Source organism: Vitis riparia, chromosome 15 (assembly GCF_004353265.1).
Source record: "Vitis riparia cultivar Riparia Gloire de Montpellier isolate 1030 chromosome 15, EGFV_Vit.rip_1.0, whole genome shotgun sequence".
NCBI lineage: Eukaryota > Viridiplantae > Streptophyta > Magnoliopsida > Vitales > Vitaceae > Vitis > Vitis riparia.
In genome coordinates, this window is record NC_048445.1 from 7,217,163 (window position 1) to 7,234,787 (window position 17,625).

The following is a 17,625-nucleotide window of genomic DNA, read 5'->3' on the forward strand; positions in this document are numbered from 1 at the left end:
TAAATTATTAATTTATATTTAGAAAATTCGTATTCAACAAAATGATGTTCCACATAACATTAAATTAAAATTGATTTTTAAAACCAATAACTCTATCCCTTTTAATAAAATATTTCTATATTTATTGTTCACAAAATAATGGGCCGTCAAATTTCAGACCTAACCCAAAAGAAAAGCCCACCTAATTTGGGCCTCAAATTAGGCCTAGCCGAATCTGAAAGCTGTACAGATGGCCGGCTAAGATCCATCCTTCATTGATTTTTCTTTCGTTCATAACACTAGGGCGTTACACCAGAACGTAGCTCTCCTCTATTTAAAGAGAAGGAAGAGAGCACCTCCAGAGGCTGTGGACCTTTGAGCCTGTGAATTATGGGTAAGCAACTAAGCATTTTCCTTCGCTCAAAAACCCTAGAATTTGATGCTTCAGTGTAATTTACTTGTACATATCTGTGCTACGAACCCTAGTTTCTGTTATTATTTTATCTTGATTTATTGATCTGACGCAGACAACGAAGTATGGTTTTTTGGTTTCTATTCTTTGATCTATTGTTTAAGCTTTCACGTTTAGATTTTTATAGTCTTGATGTCATAAAGTGTTTTTCCCCGATTACTGGGCTGTGTTTGGTTGGAGGAAATGTAGGAAAGTGAAAGGAATCTAGGTTGAATCAGTTGATCCTTCTTTGTTTGGATGCTAGGAATAAAAGCAAATCTTGACCTAACTGAGTGAGATAGAGTTGTTTGGCTCACTTGATCAGGTTTTCATTTTTTTCTTTGTTTGAAATAAGAATCAACGAAAACATGACTTAAGATTCTGTTTTCTTTTCGTTTCTGCATTTTCTGGAGGATCAAAGATTGTTGATTAGTTTGATGCTTCTGATCTATCTTTGGCGAGGCATTTCATTGTCTTGGTGAACAATATGTTACTGTTTGATTATGTGTCACAATGGTGTAAAGTAACTGAATGAAAGTGTTATTAAGTTATTTTATTTTATTTTTATTTTAAAATTTTTTATTTGAGTTGAGGTTTTTCGGTTTTGGTGATGTCAGGGGCTTACAAGTATGTTTCTGAATTATGGAGAAAGAAGCAGTCCGATGTTATGAGGTTTCTGCAGAGGGTCAGGTGCTGGGAGTATCGCCAACACCCTTCAATTGTTCGTGTTACGAGGCCCACACGACCTGACAAGGCTCGCCGTCTGGGGTATAAAGCAAAGCAGGTAAGAATTGAGTTGGTCTAGACATTGATTCTAACCATGATGTATTCTGTTTAAGCATTGTTGCCTTTGATCATGTAAGAACTCCATTTTACATAGAACATATTAGGAAATTGTCAGTTCTGCCTTCGTTCGGAACGTCTTAGCTGATACAAGACCTTATGCTTTCTGCAATCACTTGCTTTTTTTCAATTTTCCATCTCGAAATAAGTTAATTCTTATTTCAAAGTAAAGAATAAACAATATAAAATCACAATCATGAAAAGAAAGTGCAGGATTGCTGGTGATATGATCCCAGAAATACATAATATAATATGTTGGCAATTTCAGCTTCAATTTTAAAGTTTCGAGTTTTGCTTTATTTTCTAATTGAGCCGAGAGGCTACAGACACTCTTATGCAAAACCTCCTTGTTTTGAAAATTTATCATTAAATGCTTTACCCCATCAGAAGGTCTACCTCCATGGGAGGGCATTGGGACAACAGCATTATTTTGTGGGTTTGTATAATCTTGGAGACAGGATTGATGTTTGGATCCAGTTCTCCCAGACATATTAAAAACGGTTGAATTCTTTTGCTTATCTCCAAAACATCTTTGTTTACTAATGAAGGGATATTTATAGTGGTTAAGTAATCTCCCTATTTTCTGAATGATAAAAACAAATTTCTTTCTAGGGAGTGGGGAAATTCATTAGTTCTATAATCTCTATTTCCCTTCTGATTTTTAATTACTACATGACTCTCTTTATGCGGCATTACCCTTTTAAGCTTTCCTCCCTCATTCTCTTGATTGTATTATGACTTATCCTATTCATCATCCCATCTCTCCTGAACACTGGAATTTGTAAAAGTAGTGTAGAATGGAAATTAGTGAAAGCAGATCGATTCTCTCTGTCACTTTCATGTGTTCCTGCAAGGCTAGGTTTTCCTTTTCTGCTTCTTAATATTGTTTTTGGATGTCGAGTAGGAGGAGAAACCCATGAGGAATAAGGAAAATATCCTTATTTGTAAGGTTGTGTCTTGAGATTACTTTCAAAGGTTGTCTTTTTCCATTTAAAAGTGGAACTGCTGCTAACTTACGGCCATACACACGCATGTGTCTATTTGTTTGGTTATTCATGCACCCATTTTTAATAGGTGGACTATTCCTCAAACTATGGCCTTATAGCTTGTTGTCTCAACTTGGCTGAGGCTGGGTGCAGAGATTAAACCAAATGTATTAAGATACTTAGTAGTAGCTTCTACTGGAAATGCAATCATCTGAGTTACTGGTGTACAAGCCTTCCTAAAAGGGAAGGTATGCATATTTGTTACAACTCCTACCACCCACCAAAGAAAAGGGGAAAAAACACATTTAGATCCCTTCTAATGTGTTTTGTTGAGATGGAATATGAGCCTATTCTCAAGACACAAGTTTACTTGTCCAAGCATAGTGTACATGATTACGATTGACCAATTATTGGAGTTTCCTTTGTCATCTAGCCTGCATGTGAATTGTTATCATAATGTTTACAATGGTGTTTTTTTCTTTTGAAAGAAGGCTTTTAGCCGTCTGTTTGATTTTGGTACCCAGTTGCACCTGTCAGGGTATTGGATATAGAGATATCATGAATTGGTATCTTATCATGTCATTAGTTAATAATTTAAAATTGCCCATAGAAGTGCAAAATGATTCAAAACTAAGATGGATTAAAGCATTGTTGGGGTTTTCTTTCCCCACCATTTTTTTGAGTCTCATTTCAGTGGCTTATAAACTTCCCCATTAGTTTAAAATTATGACAAACTGGCCCATTAATTTGATAAGCATCAAGACGATGATTCTTTTTACTTTGATTATAATGCCAAACACTATTTCTATTTTAGGGGTATGTTATCTATCGTGTTCGTGTTAGACGTGGTGGTCGGAAGAGGCCTGTTCCCAAGGGCATTGTTTATGGAAAGCCTACAAACCAGGGTGTCACCCAGCTGAAGTTCCAACGTAGCAAGAGGTCAGTTGCTGAAGAACGTGCTGGCCGGAAATTAGGTGGTCTGAAAGTTCTCAACTCGTACTGGATAAACGAGGTTGGTTGTGCAGTTTATTTTGTGCATGCTTACTCCTTCCAACTGGCTATGTTATGTTTTGAGCTATAATACTCTTGGTAGCTAGATTTTGTCAAAGCATAAAATAACAAGAAAAAGAAATGTTGTTAACAGCTGTAAATCCTACTTTCAATTCTTGATCTCCCCCTCTCTCACTCGCGCACGCACGTGGAACTCTCAATGTCTTTTTTTCATATATGTATAATGCTGGCACATACACATATGTGAGCTCCTAGTCGGTAGCTAATTTCTCTGAAAATTTTCCATTCAGGATTCTACATACAAATACTATGAGATAATCCTAGTTGATGCTGCCCATAATGCAATTCGAAATGATCCAAGGATCAACTGGATCTGCAAGCCTGTGCACAAACACAGGGAGCTTCGCGGTCTCACATCTGCAGGAAAGAAATACAGAGGACTCCGTGGAAAGGGTCACCGGCACCACAAAGCACGCCCTTCTCGCAGGGCCACTTGGAAAAGGAACAACACGCTCTCCCTTCGTCGGTATCGTTGATTTCGGCAGTTCTTCATTGGATCTCTTGCTTGCCTTTTGTTTCCTCCGAACTTGTTATCTTCAGTATGAGCTCAGAATGGTTTGTTTTCATTATGAACCTTGTTATAGACTCTCTCTGGCATCTAAACTGTGGAGCTTATCACATTGCTAGCCTCGAAATTTTGTTATTTTGATTTCTTGAACTTGATTAGTGCATATGCATTTGTGGTTTTCTGGATATGGAAATTTGTGTGTTTAACTTGTTTTCGTGGGTGTCTTGATAGTAGCAACAAAGTCCATCTCACTTGGATGCACTTCCTTTTTTTTAAAAAAAAAATTAATAACTCCTATTTTTTATGTAGTAAAATTTTTTAATGCCTTATTTTTTAAAAATAATTATCTTTAAGTTATGTTGCGTTCTACGAAAATTGAAAAAAAAAAGAATTGAAACTAAAAAAATAAATTTAAAAATAATAAATTATTTATATATATTATTATTAAAGTTGTTTTTTTATTTCAACTCTTTTATACAAATACTAAATATTTTGAAAAATATATAAATTTGATTTTAATTATATTTGACTTTTATTTATATATTTTTTGTAATAAATTAAATATAACAAAAAAACCATTTTCCTTATCTTGTTTGGTTTGAGAAAGTATTAAAGTAAAGAAACAAAGAATGATTTTATTATGAAAAAAAAAATTAAATATAATTAAAATTGACCAGTAACTTATATATTTTCAAATTATTCATTATATAAAAAAGTTAAAAAGAGTTAATTGAGCTTGAAGTAGTATTTATTGATTTTAAATGTATTTTTATTTTTCTTCTGATTTTTTTAATTTTCTTTTATTGTTATTTCTCGGGAACTAAACATAACTTAGCACTTTTTAAATTTCTTTCATGCTTTTTTGAAATAAAAAATAGCATTAAAGAGTAAAGACAAGTATTTAAGAACGTACATTTTAAATAATATCTATAACTATTTTCGTTTTTAAAAATAAAAAACAAAAAGTATATACAAATTTAGTCCACGAAACAGGAAGCAAAAAATTTGAATTCTGGATTTTCCAGGGATGAAGCAAAAAACTCCACTCGACTGAGGGAATACAAATATTATCTCCTTAGTTTATGTAGAAAAGGAAAGGAAAAAAAAAAGGTCCAAAATTTCCCCTCATGCTCTGCGGTTCTCTCAGAAACCAAACGGAGGATGAAAGGCGAGATTGATCGATAATGCCTGAGAGTTGGTGAATGAGTAAGGAAAGTTGGAGATGAACACAGTCGAAGGACAGTGATGGTCTCTTCCTCCGCCAGCCTCCGTTTTGTTCTTCTTCCCCATCCCGGTTTGGCAGGCGATAAAGTGGAGGAACGATGAACCTAAGGCGCTTTACACAGTGGAGACGCTGTGTTTAGAGAGTTTATATACTGGGGGTTCGAACTTGGGCCGCTCTGGGCCCAAACTGGATGGTCCGAATCCGCTACATTGGATTGCGTTTCGGCCCAAAATGAAGTAAGAATTAACTTTTAGTAGCTAAAATTTTAAATTATGATTTTGATTCCTCCCTTCAAATAGATTAAAACAAACTCTAAATAGGCAAGCCGAAGCACTCCTCATCAATTGGGCTGATGATTATCAATGTTAAACCCGGCCCATTAGAGAAGAGACATTTGCGCCCATGAAAACCCATAAGGGCTTGGGTCTAGAAATTGGGTTGCACAAAACCTTTTTCTCAAGTAAAGGTCTTCTGAATTTTCCAAGCCGCCAGTGTTGAAAGCCCCAATCTCTCAATTATAAATGCGATGAACACTCAGAAGTCAGAACAAAAGAAACAGCAAAGGAAAAGAGAGATCAAACCATGAGTACGGAGGGTATAATCCATCGGAGAATTAGTACAAATGGTATATGGATGCACGTAGCTGAGCTGGGAAAAGGACCTCTTGTTCTCCTCATTCATGGCTTCCCTGAGCTATGGTCTTCATGGAATTACCAGATAACCCACTTGGCCAAGCATGGCTACCTCGTCGTCGCGCCCGATATGCGAGGCTACGGAGACTCTGATTCTCCCCCTGATCCAGCTTCATACACCATACTCCACCTTGTTGGAGACCTAATTGGCCTTTTGGACCAGCTCGGAGAAGAAAAGGTACTTCACTTCCTATCTTGGAAAAGCCTTTTCTATCATCTTCTTGGAAGCTCAAGCGCATGGTAAAACTTGATTAGTATGACTTTGGTATTTCTGTAACATTTAAAAAATAAAAAAATAAAAAAATCGCTTTTACTTCTCACGAAAATGGAAAAATGATGATTTTAAAAGCGTTGTGAATCGAAAAATAAGAGCTGACAGTGATTTTAAAAAATATTTTTATATTTTTTAACACTTAAATTTTTTTTATTTAAATGTTAGATAGATTAAAAATATTTTTTAAAACCATTATTAAACGTAACTTAAAATAAATTATAGGGTTAATTGATTATAATAAGATTAAGATATTTTGGCAATCATAAACATATAAATAGTACCGGATAAATTTTATATATCATGTAAGTATATGGTAACTTCATAAAAGGAAGAAATTATTTTTAACTTTTTTTTCTGAAAATAATTTTTATAACTACTTTAAGAATTAGTCTCAATTTGTCTTTTTGATAATCATCTCGAGAACATCCCTAAGCAGGGCTTACACTTATACATCAAAATTCCCCCCAATTTTTAGGCTATGTTTGGTTTTTAAAAAATTTGAGAAAAAATGTTAGACAAAGAAAATACAAAGAAAAATATAAGGAAAATAAAAAACAGATTAAAATTGAATAAATCATTTTCTTTTGTTATTTCTTTTCTTTCCTTAGTATTTTCCGGAGTCCCACCGCGCATGCATCCGTGCTTATTTTAAATTCCAACCAGAGATACAAGTAGTTCATTTTTGTAGTGAAACATGGTGCTGAATACTGGTGTTGGTGAGCAGGCATTTGTAGTGGGGCATGACTGGGGTGCAGAAGTGGCCTGGCACCTTTGCCTCTTGAGGCCAGATAGGGTCAAGGCACTGGTTAACCTCGGCGTTCCCTTCAGGCCACGCTCACCGGAGCTCAAACCACTCAAATTCATGAACCAAGTATTTGGTGACAGTCTCTACATAATTCAGTTTCAGGTACATTTATATCAGCAGTTGCTGTCGGTATGTTCATAACTTCATATTGAAACAGTAATAACTCGATATTATCTTTAATTAGTGGTGCATTAATTCAGGAGCCAGGAAGAGCAGAAAAGTCATTTTCTAGGTATGATTGTTTGACGATATTGAAGAAGTTTTTACTGGTGAATGCGCCTGATCTTCTGGCTGCTCCTCCTGGTGTTGAGATCATTGATTTTCTCGACACCCCATCAGAATTGCCTCCATGGATCACTGAGGAGGAGCTTCAGTTTAGTGCCAGCAAGTTTCAGCAGTCTGGATTTACTGGGGGTTTGAACTACTACCGTGCCATGGACATGTAAGTTCTTGCATTTAAGTTGTTTTTAGACCATGTACTTTAATAAAACAAATTAAAGGAAACTAGTGGTCTATCTTTGGTTTTAGGAAAGTTTGCCGGAAATAAAATTAGAGTTGCGACTTGACGGGTCTAAGTTGAATGTCATAAAAAGGTTAGTTCTATTACCATCAATTGTTTTTTAGATAAAATGGTCAAAATTGATACAAAAATTGATATCAAAGTCAGGATTATGAGTTCGAGTTAGGCCACCCAAATAATGATTCTTGGAACATGCGAGTGTGATGTACATTAAGGTTGATGGGAGTTGATCAAGGTTTGTATAAACTCTAGAAATCCAAACTCACATATTATTTATTTGTAAATATATTATATGATGTTTCATTAAAATATTAAAAAATAGAAAAGATAAACAAACACTCTTATTTAGTTTTTAATTATATTAGATTAATGAGTTAGATAAACGATCACTTTCACTTAGTTTTTAATTCATTTAGATTAATGAGTTTATTAATTTTAAAAAAATTATTAAAGTGTCTTGAATACTCAAGTGTCCATATGCACTTTTTATTTTATGTTTTTAGAAAATAATAGTAAATTTTGTTTTTGAGATATTTAATTTTTCATGTCTTATTTCATAATTTCTTTTATAATTTTGAGATATATTTTTATAGATTCTAAAATAATCATTTTGTCTAATAACCCATAAAAACATATGGGAATTTGAATTGCCCACAAGTTTGACATAGGTTAGGATTTCATAAATTGACCTTGGGATGGGTTTGTTGTGGATTGGACATACCAAATTCATGTTATATACATTTGTTATGGATTGTGCGTACCATATTCATATTAAATACATGATTTGTATTGTACTTTTTTCATAATATTCTATATGATATAGGAAAATGAAAGAAAAATTAATATCTATTTGATAGTGATTTTAAAAAGTGTTTTTAATATTTTTAATACTTGAAAATTTTTATAATTCAAGTACTAGTAATACTAAAAACGTTTTCTAGAATCACTTCCAAGCACACTCTTAAAGTAAAACAAATACTCCTCTTTTTCCCATGCTTCCTAACTTTTGGGATTGTGACAGGAGTTGGGAGCTTCTAGGGGCATGGCAGGGAGTGAAAATTACTACACCAACGAAATATATAGTTGGGGACAAGGACCTGGGATTTGAAGCATTTGGGACACGGGAATATATAAAGGGAGAAGCATTCAAGGGACTGGTGCCTAACATGGAGGTGGTTGTGATTGATGGCCATCATTACATCCAAATTGAGAAAGCTGAACGAGTTACTAGTGAAATTCTATCCTTCTTTGGTGAATGCTGATCCATCACTGTTTTGGAAACCTTAAATTAACTATTCATACATTATCTCTCTTCTGTCACTCTTCAATGTTTTTTTTTTTAACAAATTTCAATGGCAGCTTTCTTTGTCTTTCCTGTCGATTCATGTTTGTTGAGTTGCATTAGGTTAGGGTGTGGGCATTGGCCTCATGCAATCTTTCAACCATTTGAATTTTCCAACTTATTTTTTAATTTTAAATCCATGGTTTTTTTTTTTCATGATTTGATCTGTGTTTTTCTTATTCTAAATAAATAATGCGTTTGATAGTAATTTTATGAAACGTTTTTAATATTTTAAGGGACAATTCTGTATTTTTCAACTTATTTTTTAATTTTAAATCCATGATTTGATTGGTGTGTTTTTCTTGTTCTAAATAAATAGTGCATTTGATAGTAATTCTATGAAGCGTTTTTAATATTGTGAAGGGATAATTGTGTATTTTTCAACTTATTTTTTAATTTTAAATCAATGGTTTTTTTTTTTTTTCATGATTTGATCTGTGTGTTTTTCTTATTCTAAATAAATAGTGCATTTGATAGGAATTCTATGAAGCGTTTTTAATATTTTTAAGGGATAATGGTGTATTTTTCAACTTATTTTTTAATTTTAAATCCATGGTTTTTTAATTTTTATGATTTGATCCCTGTGTTTTTCTTATTCTAAATAAATAGTGCATTTGATAGGAATTCTATGAAGCGTTTTTAATATTTTTAAGGGACAATTGTGTATTTTTCAACTTATTTTTTAATTTTAAATCCATGGTTTTTTTATTTTTATGATTTGATCCGTGTGTTTTTCTTATTCTAAATAAATAGTGCATTTGATAGGAATTCTATGAAGCGTTTTTAATATTTTTAAGGGACAATTGTGTATTTTTCAACTTATTTTTTAATTTTAAATCCATGGTGTCTTTTTTTTTTTTTTTTTTATGATTTGATCTGTGTGTTTTTCTTATTCTAAATAAATAGTGTATTTGATAGTAATTCTATGAAGCATTTTTAATATTTTTAAGGGATAATTATGTATTGGTCCAAAAATTAAGGTTTGGTTCATATAATTTACATTTGATGAAAATGATATAAGATATCAAAATACCAAAATACCCATTGACCTTTCACATAAGCTTTTTTGATCTTTATTGCATCACTATTCATGCAACCATAATAATTCTATTTTAACAATTTGGATTTTTCATTGTTTTTTAAAACTTTTTTTTATAAATAATTGAAAATCAACATTATTTTCTATTTTAAATTATAAATAAAGAAAAATTACATTCAAAAACTATTTTAAAAAATACTTTCTAAAAAAATGGTAATATGATTTATATTTTTTATATTTTCTTTTCGAAAAAACATTTAATTAAAAAATGAAAACTATTTTTAAAAATAAAAATTGAAAATGTTTAGTACTATTTTTTTATATGAAAATAATAAAAATAATTAAATTTCATTTATTGATTGTCCATTAAATTTTATATGAAATTTTTTTATCCTTACTTATAATAAGAATAAAAAGATTCAATATCTTTAAAAAATAAAAATAAAAATAAAAAGTTAAAAATGAATAATACTTAATTGGGAATAGAAAATGAAAAAAAAATTGAAATTTATACTCATTATATGTCTACGTAGGGGTTAAGGGTATTTTACGGATTAATAAAGGATAATATCATTTAATTTAATTTTCACATTTTATTTGGGTCTTGGACTTAAATATATATGATATATGGATATGTGATCAATTTTTGAGTCTAACTGGGCCCAAAATACAATTTTCTCTATTTTTAATACTTACAAATTTTTATTATTCAAGTATTAACAATACTAAAAACGCTTTCTAAAATCACTTCCACTCAAATATTAAAATCATTTTTTTTCACATTTATAATAAACTAAACATGAAAATTTTCATTTTTCTTGACATTTTTTTTAATACCAACATCCCAACCTCATCCATGCTTTTATCTATTTTAATTAAAATACATGATTATGACTTTTTTTAAGCCCAAGGATTCACCAAATCTATGGAAAATTCAACTCCATAACATTGTCAATAAATTGTCAAGAGCATGAATCAAAAAATGATGTCTTAAACCAATTTCTAGAAAATTCTAAAGAAAGAAAAAGTTTTAAAAATATATAAATTTGATTATATTTGATTTATTATAAAAAATGAAAAAAATTAAATATAATTTAAATTAGTTACAAACTTATAGATTTTAAATTATTTAATGTTTATGAATAAATATGAAAAATAAGGGACCTATAAAAATATCAAAATAGGAATGAAATAGTTCAAAATTAAAATCCTTTAGTAAGTACATTAGATTATTTGTTTATTATATATGGATTATTACAGGTGAATATATTTCTATGTTATGAATATTTATTCATTTAATTATAAATATATTAAAATGTTTAAACCACTTTAAAATAATATTATTTTTATACAATAATATAGATATGAATTATAATAATATTATTATATTTTATTAATATTATGAATAATATCATTTTTAATAATATATCTTATTTTAATTATATTAATTTTAATAATTTTTAAAATTAGTACTAAAAAACGAATAAAATTTTACAATTTTTTTTAAAAAAGTTTTCACTTTTCTTCATCCAACATATTTAACAAAAAAAGCAAAATTTTTTTTTTTTTTTAAAATAAAGAAAACTCAGGGGGGAAAGGTAGAAATAATAAAGATGAGAGGGGAACAACGTCAAAATGAAAACGACGTCGCATTGGAGCTTAAATCGTTGGGTTAACTTCACACATAAACAAAGGCATTTTGAAGTGGATACAGAGAGAGAGAGAGAGATGGGGTTCGTGCTTTGAGACTCTCCCCAGATTTCGCCAATTTTTTAAGCCTTTCTACTCTTTCAAGGTTTGTCTCTCTTTTCCGTTTGGTTCCCCAGAAAATCACCTAATAAAAATGAGAGCATGGGATTTTTCCTTTTTGTCGTTTTGGTTTTTGTTTTACGTCTAGTGGCGGTTTTGTTTTGCGTTGTACCGATTAATAATGGTAATGATAATAATAACAATAAGTCTTAGATTTAGCGTTTTTGTTTCTTTGCTTCTGGTATATAATGACGGTGACCAAATAGAAAATGGTTTCATATGATTCCTTTTTCGCATTTTTTTGTTTTTATTGGGAGAGAAACGAAGGAGAGGGTGGTTTCGAGTTTTCTCTCTGATTTTTGTTGATTTTTGTGTTGGATCAGATGTCGGAGGGAATCGCACAGTCCTCGCGGTACGTGAAGCTTAAGAAGGATCAGGCGCCAGTGGAGGATATTACACCCGGAGAGCTCAATCAACCAATTGAGGTTCCTCAGGTTAGATCATTATGGTTCTTGAATTGTATTGCGCTTCATATTCTCAGAATCTTGCGTTCATGAATTTACAATTTATGTCCTTTTTCAGTTTTGATGGAGATTTGCTTGAATCTTGAATTTCTGTTTCGGATCTTTGTTGCCATTGCCCATATTACTGTGCTTTGTTTGGTTATTGAGGAAGTGTGGGGAAAGAATTTTTTTTGACGTTTTTAAGTATTGGGGTTTGGTGAGTTGGGACCCTAGAATACTGGATTGTCCTATCAGGTGGGGATTAGGTCAATTATTAGGAATAAAAAAGAAGAAGATTTGGCTTAGTTTTAATGTTCTGTTTATATTTTAATACCAGTGCAGTATTTTTTAATTTTTATCTTTTTTGCTTGATATGGTTTAGGATTTGAAATCATTGAATGTAGCTTCAGTGTTGGTGGATGCAGCTTTGATTGTCTTGCAAGCCTGCCTATGAAAAAGGGCTTACTAACCACAACCCATAGGAGAAAGAAAAAATTGAATGCCTTTCTGTCTTAATTTCATAGAATTGTGGACCATTCAAGACGGTGTTTTGTGATTTTGCATGATGTCTATGCTGTTTACTATTTGCTTCTTTTTATTTGAAGTGGCAAATTTTATATATGCATAAAATGAGGAGGGAATAGATTATTTTATTCAAACGAGAATGAGACACAATGGGATTAGAAACTTCTTAAAAATGAAAAATGACCTTATTTTTGGAATAAGATTGAAAACTTGTGCAGTGTGAATCCAATCCATGTTTTCTCAGTAAATGATAATGATGTTTCCACATATTCAACCTCAAATCAGCAATCATTATTTCCTTACTTATTTGGAATGCCCACTGTTTCGGATTCTTTCTGTGCATTGCTGATCATGTCTGTCACTGGACAGTTGATTGTTCACAGATGCAACGAATGTGGGCAACCCCTACCTGAAAGCTACCAGCCCCCAGCTGATGAAGATTGGACAACTGGGATTTGTGGCTGTGCCGAAGATAGGGAGAGTTGTAAGACTTCAATCTGCCTTTATCTTTAGCAAGTGAACATACAAATTTTCACATTCACCGATTCATCTGGCATTTTCTGTAAATACCTTTTGCTTTCTCTGCATTGTTTCTGTTAGATAAAGACACAAAGCTGCATATGGTGCTTGTATTAGAAATTTGGAAAGGTTATGTAGCAACATTGTGTTTGAAGCCAAACCTCTACAATGTGCTACTATTTTTTTCATCAAGTTCTAAAGTCATTTTATGTATTGTTATATCAATTTATGAGCTTTATGGAGCATAACTACTACATAATTGTATTTATTTTTGCAACTGAAAATTTCATTAGGTTAGATATGTGAAATAGAAAGTATATTAGGTTGGTTACAAAATTGGGTTGGCTAACAAGGTTGAAGCATAGGAAGTGCAAGTCGGAAGTGACCAATGTTTTTAGAACTAGACCGGTTAAAAGTTATCGGGTCACAGGTTGGACTGATGGTTCAATATCAGTCAAAGAGTGATGTTAGCGTGATATCATAAATATATAATTTATATATTATTAAAAATAAAAATAATTATAAAAGTTTAAAATATATATAAATTATTAAAAAAGTTAAAAATCTTTCATCCTTCTATCTTTAAATAAGTCATGGTAAGTATAAAAGCCAAATTTACTAAAATTTGTAGGTTTATTAAATAGTGCAAGTATAGTATTTATGATTTACTATTAAGAATACAAATATACTAAAAGTCGAGCGAGGATAGCACTACTGAATGAAACTCCACTTTCCACTGCTCAAAGGATTTTCTTCCTCTTAGAATACAGCAAGGCAAAAGAGACAGTGCTATTAAAATTCTTTGTCATTTTTGTAGTCGTTTGCTCTTACTTGCAGTAGATTTCACTTTTTAGTTCCATCAAAGATGATAATGTTTTAAGTTGAAAACATTTACATGGACTTAAGGATGGCGGCATAAGGACTGTCAGTTGAGCAGTGAGAGAAGAGGTGATTGTGGCACCTGAATGGAAGGGTATGACAAAATTCACATGTAAATGCTAGCCTGCACCAATCTTTTCATGTGCAAATGCAGCACTGCACCAGTCTTTTCTGTTCTGGGCACATATTCAAGATTCTAATATGAAAAATTAAGAGGCCAATTCACCATACAGACTCTTATGTATCTGATTGCTTGGATGGCGATGGTGATGATGATGAGAACTACTGGTACTTAAAAATGATCCTGTTATTGAACAATTTGAGTCTCATCGTTATAAAAAGTTTTATTTATAGTATAAATTTAATTATGAAGAACAATTTGGCAGGTATGTTCTGTTGTACTTCTCTTTTCCTGCAGTGCATGTGAATCTTTTTTAGTTGATCCTTGATTATTCTGAAACCATTAACCATGTCTCACAGGCTGGACTGGGCTGTTTTGCCCCTGTGTGTTGTTTGGGCATAATGTTGAGCAACTGAGAGAAGATATCCCCTGGACCAATGCTTGCGTTTGTCATGCCTTATGTGTTGAAGGTGGAATGACACTTGCTGCAGCAACAGCACTTTTCCATGGCATTGATCCCAAAACGTCATTTCTCATTTGTGAAGGCCTACTATTTACTTGGTGGATGTGTGGTATCTATACTGGCCTGTTTCGGCAATCATTGCAGAAGCAGTATCATCTCAAGGTGATTTCCATTTTTATGTCTATTAGGATCTCAAAGCTGAATGCTTTCACAAAGAGAGTTTGCCCAAGAATATGCCTTTGATTGTGAAATGACATGCAAAACACATAAATATATACTAATTTTATGCAACACTCCTACTTTCCACTTCATACCAGGATTCTTTTCACTTTAGATGTGTATTTTTTTTGTACTAAATGAATTTTTTTATTTTATTTTTTCTGTGGTTATAGAGTTGTATCCATTTTCGTCTTACCTTGGAAATTTCTGGTAATGCAACAGATATTTTATCTGAATTATTATGTATGACTTGAATGTTGAGAGGATTGAATTTTCTCAGCCTTTGAAGTGCACTGCCTGGTTTGACATTGGAATTCTTTTGAACTAAGCTTGTGCTGTTATGCTAAATTAAAATGAATTAATGGATATTCCAATGTTTCACCATTTGATAACCAGGCATTGGATTTTTCCAAAGAGAAGTGAAGATAATTGTCATTTCCTTGTTTGTATCTCCTATTTGAGGGTATTGTATTAGTTTTATGTTTTGTCAACAAGGTCAAAATCTCGGTTGATGTCTCGTTGATGTCTCTTTTGGTCAAGATCTGTCTCAAGATCTCCTCAGTTGTGAACTCTTTGTAGTCTTTCACCTTGGGTTATATATGAACCCCTAGGAACTCAATCTGCTGTTTTTCATGTTCTATTGCACTTACAAATGTAAAAGTTGCTAAGAAAAGAAATAGGACAGTGTTTGATAATACAAAAAAGCATATCAAGTAATCAAACATTCTTTTATGTATAGCTTTTGGAGTTAGTGTTCATAGATGATTTCATAATGGACTTTATTGATTTGTTGAGCTCTAAGTACAGTTAAGAGTTTTTTTTTTTTTTTCTTATGTACCCCCCCATTTTGGTTGGCCTTTTGGCCCCTTTGTCTACACCGTGTATACTTTATGTGTCGTTTTGTTAGACACTGTTAATATATTTGATCTTTACCTATCAAATAAATAAATAAAATTAAAAGCTGCTAGATATTTACAATGTTGGATTTTATAGTATTACATGAATGGGAAATTGTACCCTTCATCTGACATGTAGCTTGATTACAAGAACCTTCCTCCATTTTCCAAAAATGCATTGACTCCCTGTTGGTAATGTAACGTGAATTCCATTAAGGAATAGAATGGAGTTATATTTATGAACCTTCTGTATATAATTCATGTGTTTGGGCACAATAATGACTTACTCAAGGTAGTATGTGTCTCTGGTAAACAATAAAAATGAACCATGAGTTCACAATTTCCATCACCGTTTTGGCAGAAAGAGGGAGTGAGGTGCAACTTTGGCTAAAACTCAAGTGGGGGAAATGTATTTTTTTTAAAAATAGAGTGGAGATCTTATAGCTAGGCTTAACCTTACAGGAGGGGATTTAGATTTTCCTGTAAATGGGTGTTCTAGAATATGCTTAATACTTCATAGCATACGCTTTTTGCCTCTACATGCCCTATGCTTACTATGCATGCATTTAATTCATAATATTTTGTATTGTAATGATGAATTCCTGCATCTATTAACAATTAATCGGAGTTTCATTTGAAATTATCAGTTTTGCTATTCATTCTGTGAACTCTTTTTCCCCAAATTGATTCAATACTTGCAATTTCCAAATTGATTTCAATATTGGAAATTTATTATTATATCCATTGATCTCTATGTGTTTCCAAACCTCATTATCACCACTACTGTTGAGAATTGAGACTTGCAAGTGTAAAGACAAGTATCTGGCTGTCTTACTTATCTTTTATAGTTTGGCGTTTCAGAAGATGCGGGTCTTTTATGAATTCCCTCTTTAGCAGTGTCATTCATACTGGAAAATCATGTGTTATTCACCCATATTTCTACTGCTTGTTTGCAGAACTCACCGTGTGACCCATGCCTGGTGCACTGCTGCATGCACTGGTGTGCTATATGTCAGGAGCATAGGGAGATGAAGGGACATCTATCCAGTAATTCTGCCATGCCCATGACCATTGTTAATCCTCCTCCAGTTCAAGAGATGAATGCAGGTGGAAACCAGGAAGCTGCACCGTCTTCTAAAAATGACACCGAACACACCACCATGGAGATACAGCCTTTGTAGGATTTGCCTCTTGCTGTATACAGAACTCAAAACAGCATTTTTGTCCCTTTTTTTTTTTTGGATTTGAAGCAAAACAAAGTATGTGAGACTCCTGTATGCTTGATGGCATCGAAAGTGCTGAATTGGCAGGTTGTTGATAGAAATTTTATTTCTCTTCCTTGTGATTGCAGTCCAACTTTAGTGGCTGCAGGTGCAATTTCTTATGCCTTTGTTCATCTTTTGAGATTATTATTCATTTGCTTATCTTGTTAGTTTCTTTGCATTATCATGATCAACTGTTTGGAAACTGTTCTTGAAACAGTCAACTGAAAATGGTTTTCTAACCTGGAAAGTCAGTTGGTAAACCTTGCGCATAAAAAGGAATTTTTGTAAGAGTTTATTTTGAAAACATATTTTTAAAAATAAATATGAAGTATTTTATTTTTATTTTCAAGAATGTTTTGAGTAATAATAAAAAATATGGAGGTTATTTTGAGTTTTGAGTAATAATTATGAATTTTATTTTTGATATTTGAGTTTTTAAATTAATTTTTGGTATAGCTTGTCAAGTTGGAGCTCCAAAACTTTAAAGTTTTTTTTAAGATTGTATTTTTAAAATTTTTATTCAATATTTTATATTCTAAAACATTTATAAATTTTATTAAAATGTTATTTTATAAAATAATATATTAAAATATTATATTTGACCTTATGAAAATAGTGGGGTTAATTCAAAATACGGTTTTTTATTTTTAAAAATAAAAAATTGTTTGTAAAAATTTTCGTTTAACCATTATTTTTCAAAATTAAAGTGAAATAAAAAATAGTTTTTTTAGAGGATTTTATTTTATTTTTA

At 31.9% G+C, this 17,625-nt stretch overlaps 3 protein-coding genes across 4 annotated transcripts; all 3 read left to right on the forward strand.

Annotated features, from left to right (window-relative positions):
• The first annotated feature begins 273 nt into the window (after nt 1–273).
• On the forward strand, nt 274–4,044 carry LOC117932439 (60S ribosomal protein L15-1). Its single transcript, XM_034853692.1, has 4 exons — nt 274–373; nt 1,048–1,214; nt 3,074–3,271; nt 3,561–4,044. Exons 1-4 carry the CDS (start codon nt 370–372, stop codon nt 3,804–3,806), a joined length of 615 nt encoding a protein of 204 aa, XP_034709583.1. The 5' UTR covers nt 274–369; the 3' UTR covers nt 3,807–4,044.
• Nucleotides 4,045–5,568: 1,524 nt separating this feature from the next.
• LOC117931715 (epoxide hydrolase A-like) lies at nt 5,569–8,743 on the forward strand. Its single transcript, XM_034852748.1, has 4 exons — nt 5,569–5,933; nt 6,754–6,936; nt 7,035–7,276; nt 8,376–8,743. The coding sequence occupies exons 1-4, from the start codon at nt 5,646–5,648 to the stop codon at nt 8,614–8,616; spliced, it is 954 nt and encodes a 317-aa protein (XP_034708639.1). The 5' UTR covers nt 5,569–5,645; the 3' UTR covers nt 8,617–8,743.
• A 2,702-nt stretch (nt 8,744–11,445) lies between these two features.
• On the forward strand, nt 11,446–17,005 carry LOC117931746 (cell number regulator 6-like). Of its 2 annotated transcripts, none has more exons than XM_034852797.1 (5): nt 11,446–11,530; nt 11,868–11,978; nt 12,882–12,996; nt 14,391–14,656; nt 16,566–17,005. In XM_034852797.1, exons 2-5 carry the CDS (start codon nt 11,868–11,870, stop codon nt 16,788–16,790), a joined length of 717 nt encoding a protein of 238 aa, XP_034708688.1. In that variant the 5' UTR covers nt 11,446–11,530; the 3' UTR covers nt 16,791–17,005. The 2 variants fall into 2 exon arrangements, with proteins under 2 accessions (XP_034708688.1, XP_034708687.1); XM_034852796.1 differs by lacking the exon at nt 11,446–11,530 and adding an exon at nt 11,648–11,668.
• Nucleotides 17,006–17,625: the final 620 nt, after the last annotated feature.